Below are 25,032 nucleotides of genomic sequence, written 5' to 3'. Positions count from 1 at the left end.
CAAAACATGTGACTTTAACATGTGACAACCATTATCATATGATCAATAACCATGTGACCATATCAAAGTTCTTTACATTTAATGTACAGCTAATTACATTAGGGGGTACATTGCAGGTGAGCCCTGGGGATGTGTAGGGACTCAAGCTGATAGGACTGTGGGATGCATATCTCGTACCGGGACATCACATAAATGTCTTCCACTATTTTCTTCCGCTGGAGATGAAGAATTGTAATTTGGCTTGGAAAGCTCAGGTTAGCGAGTCGTTCCTGCTTACTTATCAATACCAATTACCAGCTCCACAATGCTTTTCCCTTCTCTTTCCAGAGACATTACCAATTGGATTGGACACAAACTCTACCGAAGGCACAAAACTTACCATAAAATCAGAATATTTTTCGTTGAGGCTTGGTCATGCATTGTGGAGAGAATAACCTATGGCTATTTCACGTTACACAAACACATTGTCAAGTCCTTCAGTAATCCTGCATAGATGTTTCTTGGAAGACGCTCAAGCAAGGATTGGTTAGAGGGTGGACAGCTGTCCTTTGAGTGGCTCTCATAATTCCTAATACTGTAGACAACAAGTGGTCACGTAAACCTGAAATATACAAGATAAGAGAACTTATTTTCAAAGTCAGTCTTTATTGGTAGCAAATCTAGTGACACAGACAGGTAGGTTAGTATTCAAAAAACACAGAGAAATACCATATTAGATCAAATAATGCCAACGTTTTGGCTCTCCCGGGCCTTGCCCACAGCTGTTGTGAATAGTGGCTGATAGAGAAGATATAAAAAGGCCTCCTGTCTCATTGGTATCTGAATGAATGACATCTATCTTTCTGCAGTATGGTATATAGGTTTGAAGGAAAAGATTAGGTACTCCAGGGAAAAAAATCATCCCCATCCACAGAATAGTAGATCCTTTCTGATCACCCGGGGTTCCACCAATGGGGTCCCCCACCACGTCCTGTACGAGAGCTGGCTACTCCTAGGGGCACTCCGGCTCAGCCAGTGATTTGATGAGAGGGCCATCACTGAAGCCCATCTCTAAGGGTGGGGGATGGAAGGAGTCGAGGACGAGTATGTAGCCGGCCCCTGTACAAGAGTTCACGGGGGACCTCAACAGTCTGACCCCCCCACAATCAGTAACGTATCCCCTATCCTGTGGGTAAAAGGGGATACTTAATTCCCCGGAGTACTCCCTTTAAGTATTCTGGGTTTAGGAGTCCAGTGGGCGGGCCTACTCTGTGACTGCCAGTTATTCTGGTATGCAAACTAATACAGGAAAGCTTGACTCCTAAACCGAGAAAAAACAGGGATTTAGATCAATAATTTAGGTGTTATACTGAATCCTTTTCTACAAAACTATGATAAAGATTTATGAAGTGATCTAAAAGAAAATTATCTCTGTTTCCCAGTGTTTTCCAAACAGTGTGCCTCCAGTTGCTGCAAAACTACAACTCCCAGCCTGCCTGGACAGCCAATGGCTGTCCGGGCATGCTAGGAGTTGTAGTTTTGCTGCAGCTGGAGGCACACTGGTTAGGAAACACTTCTGTTGCCCATAGCAATCAATTACAGAGCAAAGTATGAAATGAAAGCTGAGCTCTGATTAGTTGCTATTGGCAACAGAGACCCCTTCATAAATGTGCCCCTATATATCAATCTTAGTCATGCTGCTTGCAGATCATACTGTAGTTCACGTGACTTATTCCTAATTCTATGATCCCTTATAATAATCTGATTGTTCCGTTTTACAGAGTACTATAAGAAATGAATATTCTCATAAAGATAAATAAACCATGATTTTTGCCCTCGTCCAAAATGGCAGCCCGCGACTCCCTGACAACTGGTCGAAGACTGATGACGTACCGAACGCGCTTACCTAGAGCGATCCGGGGTCATGTGTACAGAGTGAGCCAATCATGCGAGTGCCGAGTTGAAACGTCATCAGTAGTAGACCTATGGTGCCGCACGCTGATTGGCTGCGTCGCAGAGAGCAGCAGACGGTGACGTCATGGCTATGAGAAGCGTCAGTGTGGTGATGTGTGGAAGGTGACGGTGAGCCGGGCAGGATGGAGGATGAGGATGGCGGCTCGGAGGAGGCAGTGCTGCTCAGGAGGCACCGCAAGGAGAAGAAGGAGCTGCAGGGTGAGAGCGCACTCCTGTATTACTGTAAATCCGCATCAAATACGCACGTGTGAACGCACCCATTGGCTGTCCGGGCATGCTGGGAGTTGTAGTTTTGCAACAGCTGGAGGTGCAGGGGTCAAGTCAGAGTTGCTCCAGAATGTCTGATTTAATAGGCACTTTTCTTTTTCTGACAATTTCAGGAGAGCTGACAGATCCTCTTCAGTGTCCATGTTCACACATAGAAGATACGGCAGATTTTCCCAAGTAGCTTTAAGGGAACATTCACACTTTTTTTTTTTCTGCCGCATGTTTTCTGCTGCACCCGCCCATTGACTTCATAGCAAAATCTGGTTAGGCAAATCTGCAGCAGAAAAGACGCACATGTGAACATACCCTAACGAGGAAGTCAAAATCTGCAGTAAATCTGCAGACATACCGTACTTAAAGCGTCACTGTCATCTGAATGAGCGGACATAGCGGGAGATTTATCAAAACCTGTCCAGAGGAAAAAGTTACTGAGTTGCCCATAGCAACCAATCAGATCGCTTCTTTAACTTTACACAGGACTTTTCCAAACTTAAAGAAGCGATCTGATTGGTTGCTATGGGCAACTCAGTAACTTTTTCCTCTGGACAGGTTTTGATAAATCTCCCCCACAGTCCGGACATGTCAAATGTTTAGATCACATTGGGTTTCACTGCCTGACCGACTGCTCCATCCACCTGTCACTACATAGACTTGTGTCAGTGCTTCCCAACCAGGGGTGCCTCCAGCTGTTGCAAACCAACAACTCCCAGCATGCCCGGACAGCCAAAGGCTGTCCGGGCATACTGGGAGTTGTAGTTTTGCAACAGCTGGAGACACCCCTGGTTGGGAAGCACTAACCTACACTATATACTACTATATAGTCCAACATGCTGGAAGTTGTAGTTTTGTAACAGCTGGAGGCCCCCCTGTTGGGAAACACTGACCTATACTATACACTACTATATAGTCCAACTTGCTGGAAGTTGTAGTTTTGCAACAGCTGGAGGCCCCCTGTTGGGAAACACTGACCTATACTATATACTACTATATAGTCCAACATGCTGGGAGTTGTAGTTTTGCAACAGCTGAAGGCACCCTGGTTGGGAAACACTGACCTATACTATATACTACTATATAGTCCAACATGCTGGGAGTTGTAGTTTTGCAACAGCTGGAGGCACCCTGGTTGGGAAACACTGACCTATACTATATACTACTATATAGTCCAACATGCTGGGAGTTGTAGTTTTGCAACAGCTGGAGGCACCCCTGGTTGGGAAGCACTAACCTATACTATATACTACTATATAGTCCAACATGCTGGGAGTTGTAGTTTTGCAACAGCTGGAGGCACCCCTGGTTGGGAAACACTGACCTATACTATATACTACTATATAGTCCAACATGCTGGGAGTTGTAGTTTTGTAACAGCTGGAGGCCCCCCTGTTGGGAAACACTGACCTAAACTATATACTACTATATAGTCCAACATGCTGGGAGTTGTAGTTTTGCAACAGCTGAAGGCACCCTGGTTGGGAAGCACTAACCTATACTATATAGTCCAACATGCTGGGAGTTGTAGTTTTGCAACAGCTGAAGGCACCCTGGTTGGGAAACACTGACTTATGCAGTGAAGGAGCTGGGTGTGACTACTGGGGAGTGAGGTGCGTGCTTCTGGGCACTTCACCAGCCTGTAAATCACGATCGTTGTGGGTATCAGGACTGAAACCCAGAGTGATCTAAACTTTTGACATGTCTGGACAACACAACAAAAGTTTTTTAAAATGAAAGTGAACTGGAGACAGCGAGGAGAGCTCATCTGTACAAAAATGTCTGTGTTGTTGTGAATTCTGGACGGCAACCAGTTTGGCAGATTTCACATCTGCTGCGGGATTGGGCATCCAGCTTTTGTAGACCCCTGAACAGTTATTCTGGCAGCGTTACTGGAGAGGTTGATGACATAGAAGCTATATTTCCCTCACTTTGCTTACAATCTAATGTTGTGACCTCAGACCCCTGCAGGCTGATATCATAGAGAGGCCATAAGCCTATAAGAATAAGACTGTATCCTACTGAATATTCAGTATTACTCCTGTCTGTACAGTCACATATCTCACTCTCTGTTTATCCTTTCAGCCAAGATTCAAAGCATGAAAAACAATGTGCCGAAGAATGACAAGAAAAGAAGAAAACAGCTGACAGATGACGTAGCCAAGATGGAAGCTGAGCTGGAGGAACGGCACAAACAGGAGCTTGCGGATCTGTCTCAGAAGCAGCCAGCGGAAACAGAAGTGAGCTGCCCATGTGCAGATTCATAGAATTTTACCCATAGGCAATACTGACATGTAATAACGAAATACAGAGGTGTCCACCCTTACCTTTCTGAGAATTTAAATAGGGATTCCAATTTTTCATTAACCTCTTCAGGACATAGGGCGTATGGATAGCCCTGCATCCCGAGTCCTTAAGGACGCAGGGCATATCCATACGCCCGTGGGAATTCCGGCCCCCACCACTAGCCGGTTGGGGACCGAAGCCGCATGCCTGTTGAAATCGTTCAGCAGGCATCCCGGCATATCGCCCAGGGGGGTCATTATGCCCCCCATGTCGGCGATCGCCGCAGATCGCTGGACAATTCAGTGATTCCGGGTCAATCGGGTCTCCAGTGACCCGGTGACCCGGAATTACTGGCTGTTCGGGGCCGTCTCTGACGGCCCCGAACAGCCAGAGCCTGCAGGGGTGAGGTGGCACTGGTGCCACCTCACGATCGCCCTGATTCGTCGGCCGGATTACTGGCCGACCAATCAGGGCGCCTGCTGCGGGTGTCACTCCCGCACCCGCTCCGCCCCTCTTCCGAGGACGTGAGCGGGTGCGGGACGTGCACCCCGGGTGCTGGGGACCCCGATCCCCGGCGTCAATGTTGGGATCGGGGCCCCAGGAGCAGCGGCGGCGGCGGGACTGACCTGCAGCGTCTGGATCGTTGGAGGTGAGTGACAGCCTCCTGCTGTTGCTTAGCAACAGCTCCCAGCATGCAAAATGGGCATGCTGGGAGCTGTAGTTATGCAACAGCAGGAGGCAGACAACCACAACTCCCAGCATTCCCTTATGGTTTTGCAACAGCTGGAGGCACATGTTTTCTATGGAAAAGTGTACCTTCAGCTGTTGTATAACTACAACTCCCAGCTTGCACAAACAGCTAAAGTGCATGCTGGGAGTTGTAGTGGTGCATCTGCTGGTTGCATAACTACAACTCCCAGCATGCCCGTTGGCTGTCGGTGACTGCTGAGAGTTGTAGTTTTGCAACAGCTGAAGGCACACTGGTTGTGAAACTCAGAGTTTTTTTTTACCTAACTCAGTGTTTCACGACCGGTGTGCCTCCAGCTGTTGCAAACTACAACTCAGCAGTCACCGTACACCATGCACCGTACATGCTGGGAGTTGTAGTTTTGCAACAGCTGGAGGCACACTGGTTGTGAAACACTGAGTTGGGTCACAAACTCAGTGATACATAACCAGTGTACCTACAGTTGTTGCAAAACTACAACTCTCAGCAGTCACCGACAGCCAAGGGGCATGCTGGGAGTTGTAGTTTTGCAACAGCTGGATGTCCCCCCCCAATGTGAACGTACAGGGTACACTCACATGGGCGGAGGATTACAGTAAGTATCTGGCTGCAAGTTTGAGCTGCTGCAACTCAAACTGCCAGCGAGAAACTACTGTGAACCCCCGCCTGTGCGACTGTACCCTAAAAACACTACACTACACTAACACAAAATAAAATAAAAAGTAAAAAACACTACATATACACATACCCCTACACAGCCCCCCTCCCCTCCCCAATAAAAATGAAAAACGTCTGGTACGCCACTGTTTCCAGAACGGAGCCTCCAGCTGTTGCAAAACAACTCCCAGTATTGTCGGACAGCCGTTGACTGTCCAGGCATGCTGGGAGTTTTGCAACAGCTGGAGGCACCCTGTTTGGGAATCACTGGCGTAGAATTCCCCTATGTCCACCCCTATGCAAGTCCCTAATTTAGGCCTCAAATGGGCATGGCGCTCTCACTTTGGAGCCCTGTCGTATTTCAAGGCAACAGTTTAGGGTCACATATGGGGTATCGCCGTACTCGGGAGAAATTGTGTTACAAATTTTGGGGGGTATTTTCTGCTTTTACCCTTTTTAAAAATGTAACATTTTTGGGAAAACAAGCATTTTAGGTAAAAAAAATTTTTTTTTTTTTACATATGCAAAAGTCGTGAAACACCTGTGGGGTATAAAGGTTCACTTAACCCCTTGTTACGTTCCCCGAGGGGTCTAGTTTCCAAAATGGTATGCCATGTGGTTTTTTTTTTTTTGCTGTCCTGGCACCATAGGGGCTTCCTAAATGCGGCATGCCCCCAGAGAAAAATTTGCTTTCAAAAACCAAATGTGACTCCTTCTCTTCCGAGACCTGTAGTGCGTCAGCAGAGCACTTTTCACCCCCATATGGGGTGTTTTCTGAATCAGGAGAAATTGGGCTTCAAATTTTTAGGGGTATTTTCTGCTATTACCCTTTTTAAAAATTAAAAATTTTTGGGAAAACAAGCATTTTAGGTAAAAAATAATTTTTTTTGACATTTGCAAAAGTCGTAAAACACCTGTGGGGTATTAAGGTTCACTTTATCCCATGTTACATTCCCCGAGGGGTCTAGTTTCCAAAATGGTATGCCATGTGTTTTTTTTTTTTTTTTGCTGTTCTGGCACCATAAGGGCTTCCTGAATGCAACATGCCCCCCAAAAACCATTTCAGAAAAACGTACTCTCCAAAATCCCCTTGTCGCTTCTGAGCCCTCTACTGCGCCCGCCGAACACTTTACATAGACATATGAGGTATGTGCTTACTCGAGAGAAATTGGGCTACAAGTAAAAATTTTGTCCTTTTACCCCTTGTAAAAATAAAAAAATTGGGTCTACAAGAACATGCGAGTGTAAAAAATGAAGATTGTGAATTTTCTCCTTCACTTTGCTGCTATTCGTGTGAAACACCTAAAGGGTTAAAACACTTACTGAATGTCATTTTGAATACTTTGGGGGGTGTAGTTTTTATAATGGGGTCATTTATGGGGTATTTCTAATATGAAGACCCTTCAAATCCACTTCAAACCTGAACTGGTCCCTGAAAAATAGTGAGTTTGAAAATTTTGTGAAAAATCGGAAAATTGCTGCTGACCGTTGAAGCCCTCTGGTGTCTTCCAAAAGTAAAAACTCATAAATTTTATGATGCAAACATAAAATAGACATATTGTATATGTGAATAAAATAAAAAAAATATTTGGAATATCCATTTTCCTTACAAGCAGAGAGCTTCAAAGTTAGAAAAATGCAAACTTTTCAAATTTTTCATCAAATTTACGGATTTTTCACCAAGAAAGGATGCAAGTATCGACAAAAATTTACCACTATGTTAAAGTAGAATATGTCACGAAAAAACAATCTCGGAATCAGAATGATAACTAAAAGCATTCCAGAGTTATTAATGTTTAAAGTGACAGTGGTCAGATGTGCAAAAAACGCCCCGGTCCTTAAGGCCAAAATGGGCTCCGTCCTGAAGGGGTTAAACATACAATATTGTACTATATTATTGCAATATATATTAGTATACAGAGTGCAATACACAACACAACCACTTGGTGGCAGCACATATGGCAAACACATCTCCTGGCAGAGTATAATAAAATCTTGTGACACTCAACACTTAAAGGAGTAGTCCAGTCCTGAAAAACTTGTCCCCTATCTTTAGGATAGGGGATAAGTTTCAGATAGCGGGGGGTCTGACACAGGGACCCCCCAATCTCCCGTACGGGGCCCTGGCAGCCTGTGGGAGAGGGCGTGTTGACCACCTCACAAAGCTGCTGCTGACACGCCCTCTCAATACAACTTTATGGCAGAGCCGGAGCGCTGCCTTTGGCAATCTCCGGCTCTGCCATAGTGCTGTATTGAGGGGGTGCTTCGTGCGGTGGTAGACACTCTATCGGGCCGGAGAGCCGGGGCCCCATACAAGAGATCGCGGGGGTCCGAACAGTCGGATAGGGGATACATTTTTCAGGACTGGACAACTCCTTTTAATATGCTAAATGGGCACTGTTGCCAACTTTATTTTTTGATATGTTGTAGTACTGGGTTTCAGAACAGGGGGGTGGGGTGGGGTGTGTGACGGAGGGAACAGTGTAGGGCCATATGGCACTAACTTATAGTTCATCTACACAGGGTGCCTCCAGCTGTTTCACTACTACAACTCCCAGCATGCCCTGACAGCTAATAGATGTCAGGGCAAGCTGGGAGTTGTAGTGTTGAAACAGCTGGAGGCACCCTGTGTAGATGAACTAAGGGTGGAAGTGTTGGCCCCAGCAGGCATCAGTGACATCATGCCTGCTGGGGAAGTCTGCCTGGTAGTGAGCACACTACCAGGCAGACAGAAAGGCATTTTGAATATAGTAAAAAAAAATTAAAGCAGGGAGGGGGTTAGGGATAGATGGGCAATAGGCAGGGACAGAAAAACAAAATATATAGGATGGTGGGAGCTACACTTTAAGTAAATAGGGAAAATTATGAAAGCACATGATCTGAATTGTTTCCACTGTTTCCAGGATATTCCATTGACAACAAATCTTTAATATAGCCCATCAATGAAGTATCATAACAGAGCACCTCTATAATCAGCAGAATAAAGGGGAAGTGGCACTTACTGGGGCCCCATAGCTTCTATACTGTAGTACCTAGCCCAGTGACATCCATAAGTGTGGGCCTGCCTTGTACAGTAGTGAAGCCCATTAAAGAGTATTGGGCTGAGCTTAGTTCTTACTTATCTCACAATATCTTTTTCTATGCTAATCATGGAGGTGGAAATCAGTCTGATAGCAGAAACTCTTATTATTAGTTGTTACTGCAAGGACAAGCCAAGGATGAGCACATATTACAGCAAAAATGTGGTATGAATAGGGGCTTAGTAATACATTGGTCTTTAATGTGACGCTCGCCAGCTGTTTGTGATAGATGCTGCTAGTTCACTTGTTCGCTTGTTTCCCAGCATCCTGAGATCTTCAGCTAGTTATTTCCGGCAGTAATAACAAGATATGTAAACTCTTTATTGTCTCAGGTGAAGAGCATTTCTAATGGAGTCACCAATTTAGATCTTGGACTTGAAGCTCCTGTTCAGCAGGCACGTGTGTCTAAAGCCCAGAAGAGACGAGTAAGTATATGTTGAGTATATATGATCGTGTATATATTACTTACTACACTTTTCTTTTGGTCTGAATATTTTTCTGTGCTCTTTGCAGAGCTGAAGTTGAATACAAATATTACACTCATAGGGTTGCTCCTAAAGGAATGACCTCTAAGGATCATGAAGTGATTGGTTCTCCTAAGCAATATGTCAATTCTTGGATAACCCCTTTTAATTGTGGTATTGTTTATTCAGTCCTACTGCTTAAATAGGCACTGTCAGATACAAAAACTTTTGATGTGTTGTAAAGCATGTATAACCAATAGGTTTTGTAATTGCTTTCATTAGAAAATTTTCAGTATTTCATACTGAAAAAGCCAAACAAACAACTGCCCCCCCCCCCTGCCTTCTTGGACACATACTAGTCCTGCTGTGTCTATGCGTCATCACCTATGTCATGGACACACTTCCTTGATTGACAGCTGTGAGTGCAGGGCTCAGAGCTGGAGGAAAGATCCTCCCACTGTCATCTTGTGTCCCGCTACTGTCAGTGAGGACAAGCTGGGAGTTGTAGTTTTTGCTAATGCTAGAGGAGATGTGAGCAGACAGCATACTGAGGGAGGGGGCCGACATGTACAAAGTCAGAATTTGGTACTGACTGACTGATATATTTAAAAAAAAAATAATAATTTTTGTTGGATTTGACAGGTTCGCTTTAAGTGATTAAGATGTGTCCCAGAAGTTTTGTAGGAGTGTTTGATATCTGCAGTATATAAGTATAATAGTATTGTTACAGCTTTATCACATTATTATATATTTATTTATTTCAATCCATTATAGGAGAAAAAAGCTGCCCTGGAAAAGGAAAGAGATGAACGCATAGCAGAGGCTGAAATCGAGAACCTGAGTGGCGCTCGACACCTGGAAAGTCAGAATCTTGCCCATATTTTGTCTCAGAGACAGCTGCAGATTAAGCAGATCCCATCAGATGGCCATTGTATGTACAGAGCTATTGAACACCAGCTGAAGGAACGGGACAATAACCTCACACTGACCGCTCTCAGGCGCCAAACTGCAGACTACATGCAGAGTCACACCGATGACTTCCTCCCATTTCTAACCAACTCTGCCACAGGGGAAATGTACACTCAAGGTGAGATCGATAAAATACTGCTTTGGGGTGGGGGACAAGGTATACATATAAAACAACATGTAAAGAGAGGTCTGCTATTGAAAACCTGACAATTCTAAGGCTCGGTTCACATTGCAGTCATGGCTTCTGTTACAACAGAGACAATCACTGAGGTCCAGGACTCATCAAATGACTGACTACAGCTGTGCCTGACAGACCCCACTAACTTAAAATTGGGACTTTTGATTTTTATTGTGTTGTCTGTTGTTTTGTCAGGAAGAAAAGCTGACTAGGTTTCCCCCTTTGAATTATCAAGTAAGACCACTCAACCACCCTTTTCTGGTTAACTTCTATTAGGCTGTATCTGCCCATGTAAGGATGAGATATTACAGGACAGGTCCTCTCTCCTATATAAGGACGGTATATTACAGGGCAGGTCCTCTCCCCTATATAAGGACGGTATATTACAGGACAGGTCCTCTCCCCTATATAAGGACAGTATATTACAGGACAGGTCCTCTCTCCTATATAAGGACAGTATATTACAGGACAGGTCCTCTAATATATTTAGTTTTTCACTTTTTTGTATACAATAGGAAAAGGGGGGACTAATTCTTAATTGGGGGAGGGTTTTACATTTTAATAAGACTTTATTAATTATTATTTAAATATTTTTTTTACTTTACATTTATATAGCATTTGATAGATTTGTCTGTACACTCTTATACACATGGGGCTATACAGTGGGGATCAAGTTTGGGCACCCCAGGTAAAAATTTGTATTAATGTGCATAAAGAAGCCAAGGAAAGATGGAAAAATCTCCAAAAGGCATCAAATTACAGATTAGACATTCTTATAATATGCCAACAAAAGTTAGATTTTATTTCCATCATATACACTTTCAATATAACAGAAAACAAAAAAATAGCATCTGCAAAAGTTTAGGCACCCTGCAGAATTTATAGCACGCACTGCCCCCTTTGCAAAGCTGAGATCTGCCAGTTTCATAGATTGTTCTCAATCATCATCATCTGGGAAGACCAGGTGATGTCAATCTCAAAGGTTTTAAATGCCCAGACTCATCTGACCTTGCCCCAACAATCAGCACCATGGGTTCTTCTAAGCAGTTGTCTAGAAATCTGAAACTGAAAATAGTTGACGCTCACAAAGCTGGAGAAGGCTATAAGAAGATAGCAAAATGTTTTCAGATGTCAATATCCTCTGTTTGGAATGCAATTAAGAAATGGCAGTCATCAGGAACAGTGGAAGTTAAAGCAAGATTTGGAAGACCAAGAAAAATATCTGACAGAACAGCTCGCAGGATTGTGAGAAAAACAATTCAAAACCCAAGTTTGATTGCACAATCCCTCCAGAAAGATCTGACAGACACTGGAGTTGTGGTACACTATTCCACTATAAAGAGATACTTGTACAAATATGGTCTTCATGGAAGAGTCATCAGAAGAAAACCTCTTCTCCGTTTGGACTTTGCAAATGAACATATAGACAAGCCTGATGCATTTTGGAAACAAGTTCTGTGGACTGATGAGGTTAAAATTGAACTTTTTGGCAAAGGTACGTTTGGAGAAGAAGGGGAACAGAATTTAATGAAAAGAACCTCTGTCCAACTGTTAAGCATGGGGGTGGATCAATCATGCTTTGGGGTTGTATTGCAGCCAGTGGCTCAGGGAACATCTCAGCAGTAGAAGGAAAAATGGATTCAATAAAATTTCAGAAAATTTTGGATGCTAACTTGATGTCATCTGTGAAAAAGCTGAATTTAAAGAGAGGATGGCTTCTACAAATGGATAATGATCCTAAACACACCTCAAAATCCACGGGGGATTACATCAAGAGGCGTAAACTGAAGGTTTTGCCATGGCCTTCACAATCTCCTGACCTCAACATAATTGAAAATCTATGGATAGACCTGAAAAGAGCAGTGCGTGACAGACAGACCAGAAATCTCAAAGAACTGGAAGACTTTTGTAAGGAAGAATGGGAAAAGATACCTCAAACAAGATTAGAAAGACTCTTGGCTGGCTACAAAAAGCGTTTACAAGCTGTGATACTTGCCAAAGGGGGCAGTACAAGATATTAACTCTGCAGGGTGCCCAAACTTTTGCAGACGCCATTTTTTTGTTTTCTATTATTTTGAAAGTGTAAATGATGGAAATAAAATCTAACTTTTGTTGACATATTATAAGAATGTCTAATCTGTAATTTGATGCCTTTTGGAGATTTTTCCATCTTTCCTTGGCTTCTTTATGCACATTAATACAAATTGTTACCTGGGGTGCCCAAACTTTTGATCCCCACTGTATATGCAGATTGCAGAGCATTGCACCCTAGTGTCTGTAGGACAGACTGTGTAGTACTACAGACATTAGGGTGCAATGTTCTGCACATAGCCCCATTTGTGTAGCAGTGTGCAAAGGCCTGGGTCTCTGGCAGCATAAGCAGGGCGCATTATACCGCGGGGCAGGTGATTTTACAACGGTTCTATGCGTGAGGTCCTCCCAGGGCAGGCTGAGGCTCCAGAAAACAGCAGAGGCACGAAGTATCATGCCAACAGGTGGCGAGGGTAGGAGAAGTCTACAGTGCCTGTTTGGTGAGCTCAGAGGGTGGAACTGGGGGGCCAGGTAATGTTATTTTACAGAGGGTGCGGCATTCGCAGGACCCACAGGCATAGCACCTGACCACCCACAGCAGCCTCATGACCACCGGCGCCTCCAAATTCCCTTTGCAATGATTTGGACGATTCATTACAGAAAAAGTCCTTATAATAGTGCAGTTACTTTGGCCTGGGGTGAAGCTCAGCATGGTATAGTACCTTGCATAAGCATCCTTCCAATCCCCCCCCTCCCTATCTCTTCACAACAGCCCCATGGTCTGTGTAACTAAAAATGATTGTATTACTTCACTAGTAATAGTATTTTACTAAGTATATATCTGTTTTAGTGTATTTCTTCTACCAGTAGGAACGGACCAGTTGCTTGTGAGCTGAGCCAATGATGGAGTATGCGTGAATTAAGTAAAATGTGCTTCTCTATTAGGAGGAAACCATAATTCATTGTGTTGGTTCCAATGTTTAATGGATTATTATTACAATATCTTCATGTGTTACACAGATGATTTTGAGAAGTATTGCACTGAAGTGGCCAACACACCAGCTTGGGGAGGTCAGTTAGAGGTAAGTGATGTGGACGGCCTTAGATGAACAGATATCTATAAGGTGTGGATCTGCATCAGAGCCATAGTATGGAGCATAAGGATTGCATCTATTATAATTGCATCCCATAGATCAATGTTTCCCAACCAGAATGCCTCCAGCTGTTGCAAAACTACAACTCCCAGCATGCCCGGACAGCCAACGGCTGTCCGGGCATGCTGAGAGTTGTAGTTTTGCAACAGCTGGAGCCACCCTGGTTGGGAAACCCTGCCCTAGATGCTTCTGTATTTTGAGCACGCTCCATCAGGAAAACAAGATGAAAAGTGCATGCTGGTAAAGTGTGTATTTCATATGCCCATATGCGTAGCCCTTTAGAATAAAGGGGTTGTCCTGTAACTTTTGTTTAGTAATATGACCTCCCGGCTTGTGTGGACCATCTGTGGCCTCAGACTCTGCTTTCCCTGGAGCTGCAGATTGTAGCATCTGCAGCAAGGGGAAGTGACAGTGCGGCTCACCAATCGCTGACTGAGGTGGGACGTCTCTATGGCCAGCGGCGCTGTGACCTCTCATCTGCAGCATCAGGAAGCAGACTGTCAGCAGAGACCGGCTACAGATGGGGTGCAGGAAGGTGAGTTAAAGGTTTTATTAGGAAGGCTGGGCATATTACTTAAAAAAATTTTTTTATCAGACAACCGATTCACCTGGCTTCATATTATGTACCTAAGTAATGTCTCCCTACCCCCTTGCGGCTCATTTATTTCTTTTTATACCTCTGTGCCGCTGGATCGCGTCTCTGGTAATAGTCTGGCTAAGGTAGACTCTATTAGCAGAGCACCAATGTCGCTGATATGCCCCTAGACATTTTATCCCCTATCCAAAGGATAGGGGATAAAATGTCTCGCCGCTGGGGACCCCCGCAATATCCCTGCTGCACCCGGCGTTCGTTTAAAGCATCAGGGTGCAGTGCCGGAGCACCTGAGGCTTGTGGCATCACGGCCGCACCCCGCTCGTGACGTCACGGGCGCGCCACCTCCCATAGAATTGCATTGAGGTGGCGTAGTCGTGACGTCATGAATGGGATGTGACCGTGATGTCACAAGCCCATGCCCCGCAACGGCAGTCATCCGGCATGGAGCGAAGATGGCTCCGTGCACCGGATGTCTGGGGTGCTGCAGCCGAGATCGCGGGGGTCCCCAGGGGCGGGATCCCATGATCAGACATCTCATTCCCTATCCTTTGGAGAGGGGATGAGATGTCTAGGAGCGAAGTATCCCTTTAAAAAGTGTTAATAAATAAATAAATCAATAAAATAAAAATGTTTTTAAAAGACCCTCCACTAATAAAAATGTAAATTACCCCACTTCTTCCATTTTACACTAAAAAATAAACATATTTGATATCGCCAAGTGCCGAATTGTCTATACTATTATAATATAATGTTAATCCCTTAGGGACTCGGCTCATTTTGACCTTGAGGACATAGTAAATTTTAATTTTTGCGTTATTTTTTTTCCTCCTCGCCTTTTAAGAACCATAAGTCTCTTATTTTTCCATTTACAGAGCCATATGAGGGCTTGTTTTTTGCAGGGCTAATTGTACTTGGATTGACGCGTTTCATCTTACCATAAAATGTATGGTGCAATGAATTTTTTATTTTTGGTGGGTTATTGAAAAGAGAAATGCAATTTAGCAAATCTTGGATTACTTTTTTTACTGTGTGAACATTACGGTAAGACGTATATTCTTTGGGTCAATACTATTAAAATGATACCCATGTTTACATGATTTTCTATTATTGTACAGCTTTCTTTTTTTTATTTTTATTGCTGTATTCTGGCCCCTATAATTCCCCCCCCCCCCCCCCCCCCCCCCCATATGTGGCTGTAAAAATATTTTTAGTGACGAGATCTGTCATTTTTAGCCATGTCTTTTGTGCATATATGACTTTTTGATTACTTTTTATTACATTTTTTCTTGCATTTGATGTGACCAAAATCATAAATTTTGGACTTTAGTATTTTATGTTTACTCTCCATATGGGATCAAAAATATTCTCTATTAATAGATGGGAATTCCTGCACTTGATGATACCAAATTATTATTTTTTTTTTATGCTGTTGCATAGTATTACTAGTTAGTGTTATCGACTATCTGCTAATGCAGATCGGACCCATACGAAGCAGGGAAACAGACCGCCAACGGGCATTTAAACCGTTCAAGGGTGCCAGTCTGTTAGGGACACTGTCATTGCGGCACTTAGGGGTTAATGAGTGAGAGCGGTGGGATCCCTGCTCTGTCATTGACTGTAAGTGCACTGCTACTGATGGCGGTCAAGATCACTTCGTCTATAAAGTGAGTGCAACTCCTGCGCTTAATTCGTAGAACACCACTCAAGACATAAATATACGTCCTGGTGCATTAAATACCAAAATGTATATTTATGACTATTGTCCTTAAGGGGATAATGATCCTACAGCATAAATGTAAAAACATGGTGGTAATTGCAAAAAAAAGCATAAATGTAAAAACATCAAAGTAATAATGGTGCCAATAAAAACTACAGATCACTGTGAAAAAAATGAGCCCTCCAACAGCCCCTATATCGAAAGCCCCTATATTATAAGGCTCCGAATAGGACAACTTTATCCACAGTTAATCTGTTTGCTGTACAAAAGTATAAATTACATTTTCTAATGATAGACGTCCTTCAGCTTCTTCTGATTTTTGTCTGTGTTATAGCTTCGGGCGCTGTCCCACATACTGCAGACTCCTATAGAGGTCATCCAGGCAGACGCCTCGCCTATTATCATTGGTGAAGAATACACAAGCAGGCCGATAACTGTAGTGTGAGTATTTTAATAGCCATTGTGTGCAATGTTTATATAGTTAAAAGGAAGCGGTCACCTGCTTTTGGGATACCAAATCGCCAGCAGTTCTTTATGCAGGTAGGGTATAGCTTCCCAAAACTGCTTCTATCATGCCCACCCAGTCTAGAAATGTAATACAATTGCAGACTTTATTTGCATAGTAGAATGAGCAGACGGCACCAAGTGCTGCAAGTGACGACTTTATTCCGTGATACAGTAGCAGGAACACAGGCCGGTGTGAATAAGCGACACTTGTTTCACGCTAAGACGCACTTCCTCTCGGCTTACACAATACACATCATACTCCTGCCCTATAAATCCACTGCCTCTTGATGACTTCTAACATCAGCTGATTCCTCAGCGCTCACCTGACCGCTCCGGAACACCTGTGGGCAAGAGCAGAGGGGAGGAGAGGGAGAGAGCCAACACCTTGACTGTCTATCTCCCCTCCACCCCCACCCTGCCCCCTATGCGCCATCCCGGACAAGGCAGAGGCCAATCTGAACTGCATCTTAACTTCTAGCTAGCTGTAGCAAATAGGTATACTAAAGATGCTACACAGGTAACCTAGACATATACAAATAAAATTTACTATTAAAGGGGTACTCCGCTGCTCAGCGTTTGGAATAAACTGTTCCGAACGCTGGAGTCGGCATCGGGAGCTTGTGACGCCAAAGCCCCGCCCCCTCAATGCAATGCCCCCGGAGACTTGCATTGAGGGGGAGAGGCATGATGTCATGAGGGGGCGGGACTATAACGTCACAAGCTCCCGACTCCAGCGTTCGGAACAGTTTGTTCCAAACGCTGAGCAGCGGAGTACCCCTTTAACGTACAAATGCATAGCAATGTCAGTACTATAACATAATAAAACAAATGATACCATAACATCCTAATACATAATAATAAAATTGAAGGAGTTTACAAAAACACACTCGTATCATTTTTGGCGTTGAGGCCCAAGGGGCTTAAAGCATCCGTTTTGAGGATCCACCTTGCTTCTCGTTGAAGTAACACGTGTTCCGGAGCGGTCAGGTGAGCGCTGAGGAATCAGCTGATGTTAGACGTCATCAAGAGGTGTTAGCCGAGAGGAAGCGCGTCTTAGCGCGAAACAGTTGTCACCTATTCACACCAGCCTCTGTTCCTGCTGTTGTATCACGGAATAAAGTCGTCATTTGCAGCACTTGGTGAGCGCCATCTGCTCATTCTACGATGCAAATTTCGTTTATGGACTTTCTGCCATTGAAAGATTGAGCACCACCAAAGTGTTTTTTTAACCACTTCCAGACCATTTTTTTTTTACTTTGTTTCTTATTTCTCCTGTAACTGGTTCTGATATAAAAGCCCAATAAGGGGAAATACAGCCCCCAAACATTGTCTGCAGACTGATCTGGGTCTTCTAAGACCCAGCTGCCCCTGCAGATAGCTGATGTCGGCGATCACATGGTTACCTGGCGGGGAAGCAGTATTGCTCTCTGCTGACCTATATACACAGCGCCCATTAAGCACTGTGTTTACAGCGATCAGAAAGGCAGGGACAGTAATGCATCGTCCCTGCCTTCTCTTTGGTGGCGAGATTTCCATGCTGCGGCATCATGTGTAAGGCTGTGTTCACACCTCGTTTTTGCAATACAATTCCCGTATACGTTTTCAATTTGAAAACCGTACGGATCCATATTGAAAACCGTATTAATTGAGTCTTCATTGAAAACCGTATGCAAAACGATGCATCAGGTTGTGCCCGTTTTGTATCCTATACGGTTTTGTCTTGGCTTTTTTTTTTTTTTCATGCCACCCCCCCTCAATGCAAGTCTATGGGAGGGGGCGTCTATGCCACGCCCCCTCCCATAGACTTGCATTGAGGGGGTGTGGCATGACATCACAAGGGGCATGGCTGTGACATCACGACCTCCGCAGCCCGCACCCTGCGTTTGGAACAAAATGTTTCGGAAGCTGGGGCACTGGAGCACCCCTTTAAGACTAAAGGTGGACAGGTATTTGTGATTAATTCCTTGATATATTACTATAGCATTGTGCCTGTGTAACATAAAACAATGGAAACCTTCATGGTCACTTTTCTTTCCTTTCTCTTTCAGATATATGCGTCATGCTTATGGACTGGGAGAGCATTATAACTCTGTAGAACCACTAAGTGTTACTCCTGCAGAGTAGTCCTCTACGCCAAAGATGTATTGCTACTCGATGCCACAATAAGATATTTTTCCATAATAAAGAACCTATATGTCCTCTGTACAGAAGAGGCACCAGTTCTGTGACATCCAGAGCACCACTGAAGTATTAACAGAAGAAAATAATAATAATCATGTAATGGAGAGGTCAGTGGGGCAGATGGCACCTGGATGCATGGATTATGCAGACTGGCGCAGTGAACACACCGTTACCCCACAACAGTTCAGGATGAGCACATGAAAACAGTACACCAAGTTCTATAAAAATGTGTCTAAGACAGATGCATTTAAGGGTGCGTTCCCACCTGGCGTATACGCAGCATATTTCACGCTGCGCAAAATTTACTGCAGCAGCGGGAAATACGCTGCGTATTCCTTGCTCACTATACACACAGGGCTTTCTGGCGGCAGCCCTATGTGTGTAGTGAGTTTTGGAGGCGGGGCAGTGTGCCGGCGTGACTATGACGTGCGGCTCCGCCTCCAAAACTCACTGCACACATAGGGCTGCCGCCAGAAAGCCCTGTGTGTATAGTGAGCAAGGAATACGCAGCGTATTTCCCGCTGCTGCAGTAAATTTTGCGCAGCGTGAAATACGCTGCGTATACTCCAGGTGGGAACGCACCCTAATAGTGTTGGTCATCCTAAGAGAATAAATTATTATTTCTTCTAAGTATTTGTTGGCCTCCTGTTGTAGATCAAAAATATAAACCTCAGATGAATGTGAACAATGCTGTTCTACAGTTAAAGGGGTACTCTGTTGGAAGACTTTTTTTTTTTTGTTAATAAACTGGTGCCAGAAAGTTAAACAGATTTGTAAATTAGGCTGGGTTCACACTACGTTTTTCAACTAAGGTTCCCGCATACGTTTTCTATCAAAAACCGTATGGGGGAAAAAAAAACGGATGGAACAGTATGGGAAAAAGTAAACCGTATGGGTTTTTAAACAGTATACTGTTTTTAAAAGTGCATACTGTTCCGTCCGTTTTTGTAGAAAAAAAACCCATACGTTTTTGAAAATTTTGTCCATTTTTAATGGGAGGGGTCTTGGGTGGGGACTTTAGGATTCAAATGCGCATGTGCAAAGTAAAAACGTATACGTTTTTCCCGTATGGAACCGTATACATGTGCGTTTCCCATTGACGTCCATGTTAAAAAAACGTATGCGGTTGCAGTACGGTTTTTAAACCGGAGACAAAATCGTGGTCAACCACGGTTTTGACTCCGGTTTAAAAACCGTACTGCAACTGCATACGTTTTTTTTTAACATGGACGTCAATGGGAAACGCACATGTATACGGTTCCATACGGGAAAAACGTATACGTTTTTACTTTGCGCATGCGCATTTGAATCCTAAAGTCCCCACCCAAGACCCCTCCCATTAAAAATGGACAAAATTTTCAAAAACGTATGGGTTTTTTTTCTACAAAAACGGACGGAACAGTATGCACTTTTAAAAACAGTATACTGTTTAAAAACCCATACGGTTTACTTTTTCCCATACTGTTCCATCCGTTTTTTTCCCCATACGGTTTTTGATAGAAAACGTATGCGGGAACCTTAGTTGAAAAACGTAGTGTGAACCCAGCCTTACTTCTATTAAACAATCAGAGGAAATTCTTTTATTTTTGAATTTCTTATTTGTCTTGTCCACACTGCTCTCTGCTGACACCTGATGCCCATATCAGGAACTGTCCAGAGCAGGAGAAAATCCCCATAACAAACTTATGCTGCTCTGGTACAGTTCCTGACATGGACAGAGGTGTCAGCAGAGAGCACTGTGGACAAGACAAAAAAGAAAATCAAAAAGAATTTCCTCTGTAGCATATACAGCTGCTAAAAAGTGATGGACGGGTAAATATTTTTTAATAGAAGTAATTTACAAATCTGTTTAACTTTCTGACACCAGTTCACAAAAAAAAAAAAAAAAGTTTTCCACCGGAGTACCCCTTTAAGGCTGCGTTCACACGGCAGTCTAAACACGTTCCGTTCTTCTCCAATGAAAAATAAAAACAGACTTTAAAAAAATAAAATGGACAATAAAGGATGCAAATGGATGTTATCCGTTTGGATCCATTATTGTTCACTTAATAAACAAACAAAAAATTTTTTTTTTAATATATATATATATATATATATATATATATATATATATATATATATATATATATATATATATATATATATATAATTTATTTATTATATATATTTTTTTTGTTCTGAGCATGCACGGAATGAAAAACAGAGAAAAACTGATTGAAAAAACTGATGCAAACCGATAACATTAAAGGCTCATCCGTTTTCTGTAGACTTCAATGTTAAATTTACTGTATCCATTTTTTCTTTGTTTTTTTTTTTGACTGAAGAAAATACTGCATGTGCTGTTTGTGCTGCCATAAAAAAAAACTGAAATGAGTGCAGACGGGTACAAACGGATGTAAATGGATTATTAAAAAAAAAAAAAAAAAATCCCATTGACAAGAATGGAATTTTTTAAAAACTGTTTTTAATCAGTTTACAGCCTGCAAGAACGGAACCGAAACGGGGATAAAACGGGGACAGACAGCCATGTGAACGCACCCTAACAGACACAAATATGCAACATTATGTTAATAATGTAAAACGACAAGAGACTGCCGCTTATAACAGCGCCCATAGAAATTGCATAAAAAAAAAACTGGATCTGTCCAACTACATAAAGGGGAGATAACTAGCTTATCGGTGGGGCACGCTACTGGCAGCCCTACTGATCACGATAAGTGGACTATTGTCCCTAAGTTGAATAGGGTCTTGTAGGGAAAAAAAAACATAAAAACACAATATATAACTGGTTCCACAAAACATAGAAACATAGAATGTGTCGGCAGATAAGAACCATTTGGCCCAATAATCTGAATCCTATGAATAGCCCCTGTCCCTATCTTATATGAAGGATAGCCTTATTCCTATCCCTATCTTATATGAAGGAGCCTTATGCTTATCCCATCCATGTTTAAACTCCTTCACTGTATTTGCAGCGACCACTTCTGCAGGAAGGCTATTCCATGCATCCACTACTCTCTCAGTAAAGTAATACTTCCTCATATTACTGCACAAACCTTTGCCCCTTTAATTTAAAACTATGTCCTCTTGTGGTAGTTTTTCTTCTTTGCTCTCCTCCTTTACCGTGTTGATTCCTTTTATGTATTTAAAATGTTAAATGTTCAGGTCCTTTAACCTTTCCTGGTAAGTTTTATCCTGTAATCCATGTACTAGTTTAGTATCTTCTCTGAACTCTCTCTAGAATATCTATATCCCATATGGCCTCTAGAGAGAGTTCAGAGAAGATACTAAACTAGAACATGGATTGCAGGATAAAACTTACCAGAAAAGGTTAAAACTTCCCTCTGTCTGGCTTCATAAGGGAAAAACACTTAATGTTTTTTGACGTGCAAGAAAGAAAAAAACGCTTCCTCCTTTAAAGGGGTTATCCAAAAAATACAACTTATTACATATGCCCAGAACAGTCAGTACCCACCCTCTGGGAGCCCTACAGATCACAAGAGTGAGCTCCAAATGCTCCTGAATAGAGTGGTGGATGTAGCAGAGTATGGGACTGATAGATATCATATGTTGGGGCCATATCAAGTAGCAGCAACGTCTGAACCCAGGATCATTAATTTAATGATTCCAGGATATTATTAAAGGGGAACTCCGGTGGAAACAAATGTTTTCAAATCAACTGGTGCCAGAAAGTTAAACAGAGTTGTAAATTAAAAAATCTTAATCCTTCCAGTACTTATCATCTGCTGTATACTACAGAGAAATGTTTGACATTCTTTCCACAGTGCTCTCTGTTGACCCCTCTGTCCGTGTCCGGAACTGTCCAGATTAGAAGCATATCCCCATTGAAAACCTATCCTGCTCTGGACAGTTCCTGACACAGGTGTCAGCAGAGAGCACTGTGGTCGGACTGGAAAGAACCTCATAAATTTCGCTGTAGTTTACGCAGCTGATAAGTACTGGAAGGGTTGATATTTTTGAATAGAAGTCATTTACAAATCTGTTAAACTTTCTGGAGCCAGTTGATTTGAAAATATTTTTATTTCACCGGAGTTCCCCTTTAAATGGGCGCTGTCAGATACAAAAACTTTTGTATGTTGTAAAGCATGTATAGCCAATAGGTTTTGCAATTGATTTCATTAGAAAATGTTCAGTATTTAATACTGAAAAAGCCAATCAAACAACTGCGCCCCTGCCTGCTTGGACACATACTAGTCCTGCTGTGTCCATGCATCATCCCCTATGTCATGGACACACTTCCTTGATTGACAGCAGTGAGTGCAGGGCTCAGAGCTGGAGGAAAGATCCTCCCACTGTCATCTTGTGTCCCGCTATTGTCAGTGAGGACAAGCTGGGAGTTGTAGTTTTGCTAATGCTAGGGGAGATGTGAGCAGACAGCATACTGAGGGAGGGGGGGCGGAGACCTGAACAATGAGGCCACGCCCCCTTCCCTTTGAGAGGAATTCAAACTGGTGAGCTAAGTTAAAAGTGTAATAAAAAATAAATAAAGGTGCCAGACACATAAAAAATAGATGTACATGGTCAGGATTAGGTACTGAGTGATATATAAAAAAAAAATGTTTTAGTTGGATCTGATGGGTACGCTTTAAGTTTTTAGAGTTTCCCTTTTAAGGTGACCTTTACTTTTCGTTATTGTAATTTCTTTCTTGATAAACTCACTGGCCACTTTATTAGTCACACCTTGCTAGTGTTGATTTGGACCCCATTTTGCCTTCCTTCTTTGTGGCATATTTACCACAAGGTGCTGGACACATTTGGGTCCATATGGCATGATGATCACAAAGTTGCTACGAATTTGTCGGCTGCACATCGATAAAAAGAATCTCCCATTCCACCACATTCCAAATGTGCTCTTTTGCAGTGTTTTTCAACCAGTGTGCCATGGCAAAACCATTGGTGTGCTGCAGAACCAATGGCACTAACTTTCACACTGCTCTCTTTCCTCTTTTAAAATGTAGCTCTGATTCCCCGTTCTTTTACATCCATGTGCTGGTTGTACGGCTTCCCCGTCCATAAGATGACTTTTTATGGAGGAGCATGTGACGCTTACATCACTCTCCTCCACTGTGCCTGCATACGTTAGGTGCAGTGTACTGTCATGGAGAAGGCAGAGTAACGTATATAGTCGCATGCTCCTCTATAAGAAGCCATCTTACAGACAGGAGCAGTCCAGCTAGCACATGGGTGCGAGAAAATAAGGGAGCGAAGCCACATTTTTACAGAGAATTAGGCAGGAAAAAGGAGGCATGATGTGAATGTGTTGTCAGTCCGGGGCTAAATTCAGGGAGCAAACTACCTACATCTTAGAATAGATGAAGGTCCCAGAGGTGGGATCAGCAGCAATCATACATGTCCTGTTGTTATGCCAGAAATGTGGAGCTGGGAATTCCCCTTTAAAAGGGTACCTTTCATCAAAAAAAAAACTTTTGATATATTATAGTTTAATGTATGCAGAATAACTTTCCAATTGTACATTATTAAAAAAAATATGCTTCCATCTATTTAATTTTCCACTTTGAAAAAAAAAATGACCACTAGCGGTCTCCCTACCAGTCCATTTTTTATAGACTTCAGACTGTGCAGCCGGGACACAGACAAGCTCAGCTGGCAGCTCTGAATCTTCTCCTCTCTTTTTACAACTGCATGTGCAGAGAGAAAAAAGATCGGAGCTCAGTTCTCCTGATTGTTTGGGGTCTCTGCCCTGAGAACAATTGCAATCTCCCTACATATATGTCATGATTTTATGGAAATCTACAGCAAAACTACAACATGGAAGTATACAGGGAAGGCATTGTTTTACTAATCTGCCACAACCCACAGTCATGAAAGAGCCGTGTCTGATGGAAGGTGCGTGCCTGAATACACAGGACAGTCAGATCTGGATTTAATGGGCTGTCACTAATACGTTTGTCACGGTATAAGAAATAGTTGAGGAGAATAAAGGGGAGGGCACACCTATTAGTAGCTGTTCTTACGGTGATGAACAAGTCACAGTGTACGTAGGCGATCACAGTCCGGGGTCCAGCAGTATTACAATGACACCTGCGAGGTGCACGTAGTCGAAGTACCAATATATACAAAGCAAAGAACACAAATACATGCACTCACCGCTAGATATGTATCTATAAGTCCGGGATCAAGGGGAGACTTTGCATGATGTACGCGCAGACGTGTGAAACGGCCGGCGTTGCCTCTGAGCTCTTCCGTACATCCTGCAATGTCTCCCCGTGATTCCGGACTCCTGGGCTTATAGA

The 25,032-nt window shown here is 43.1% G+C and overlaps 1 protein-coding gene across 1 annotated transcript; it reads left to right on the top strand.

Moving 5' to 3' along the window:
- The first annotated feature begins 1,992 nt into the window (after nucleotides 1-1,992).
- OTUD6B (OTU deubiquitinase 6B) lies at nucleotides 1,993-19,059 on the top strand. The gene is made up of 7 exons (XM_056522348.1): nucleotides 1,993-2,151; nucleotides 4,297-4,451; nucleotides 9,294-9,386; nucleotides 10,200-10,512; nucleotides 13,624-13,685; nucleotides 16,404-16,510; nucleotides 18,625-19,059. The coding sequence occupies exons 1-7, from the start codon at nucleotides 2,076-2,078 to the stop codon at nucleotides 18,698-18,700; spliced, it is 882 nt and encodes a 293-aa protein (XP_056378323.1). The 5' UTR covers nucleotides 1,993-2,075; the 3' UTR covers nucleotides 18,701-19,059.
- The last annotated feature ends 5,973 nt before the right edge of the window (nucleotides 19,060-25,032 follow it).

This window comes from Hyla sarda, chromosome 5, assembly GCF_029499605.1.
Source record: "Hyla sarda isolate aHylSar1 chromosome 5, aHylSar1.hap1, whole genome shotgun sequence".
NCBI classification, from domain to species: Eukaryota; Metazoa; Chordata; class Amphibia; order Anura; family Hylidae; genus Hyla; species Hyla sarda.
Note: the sequence above shows the minus strand (reverse complement) of the source record. Positions and strands in the feature narration are given on the sequence as shown.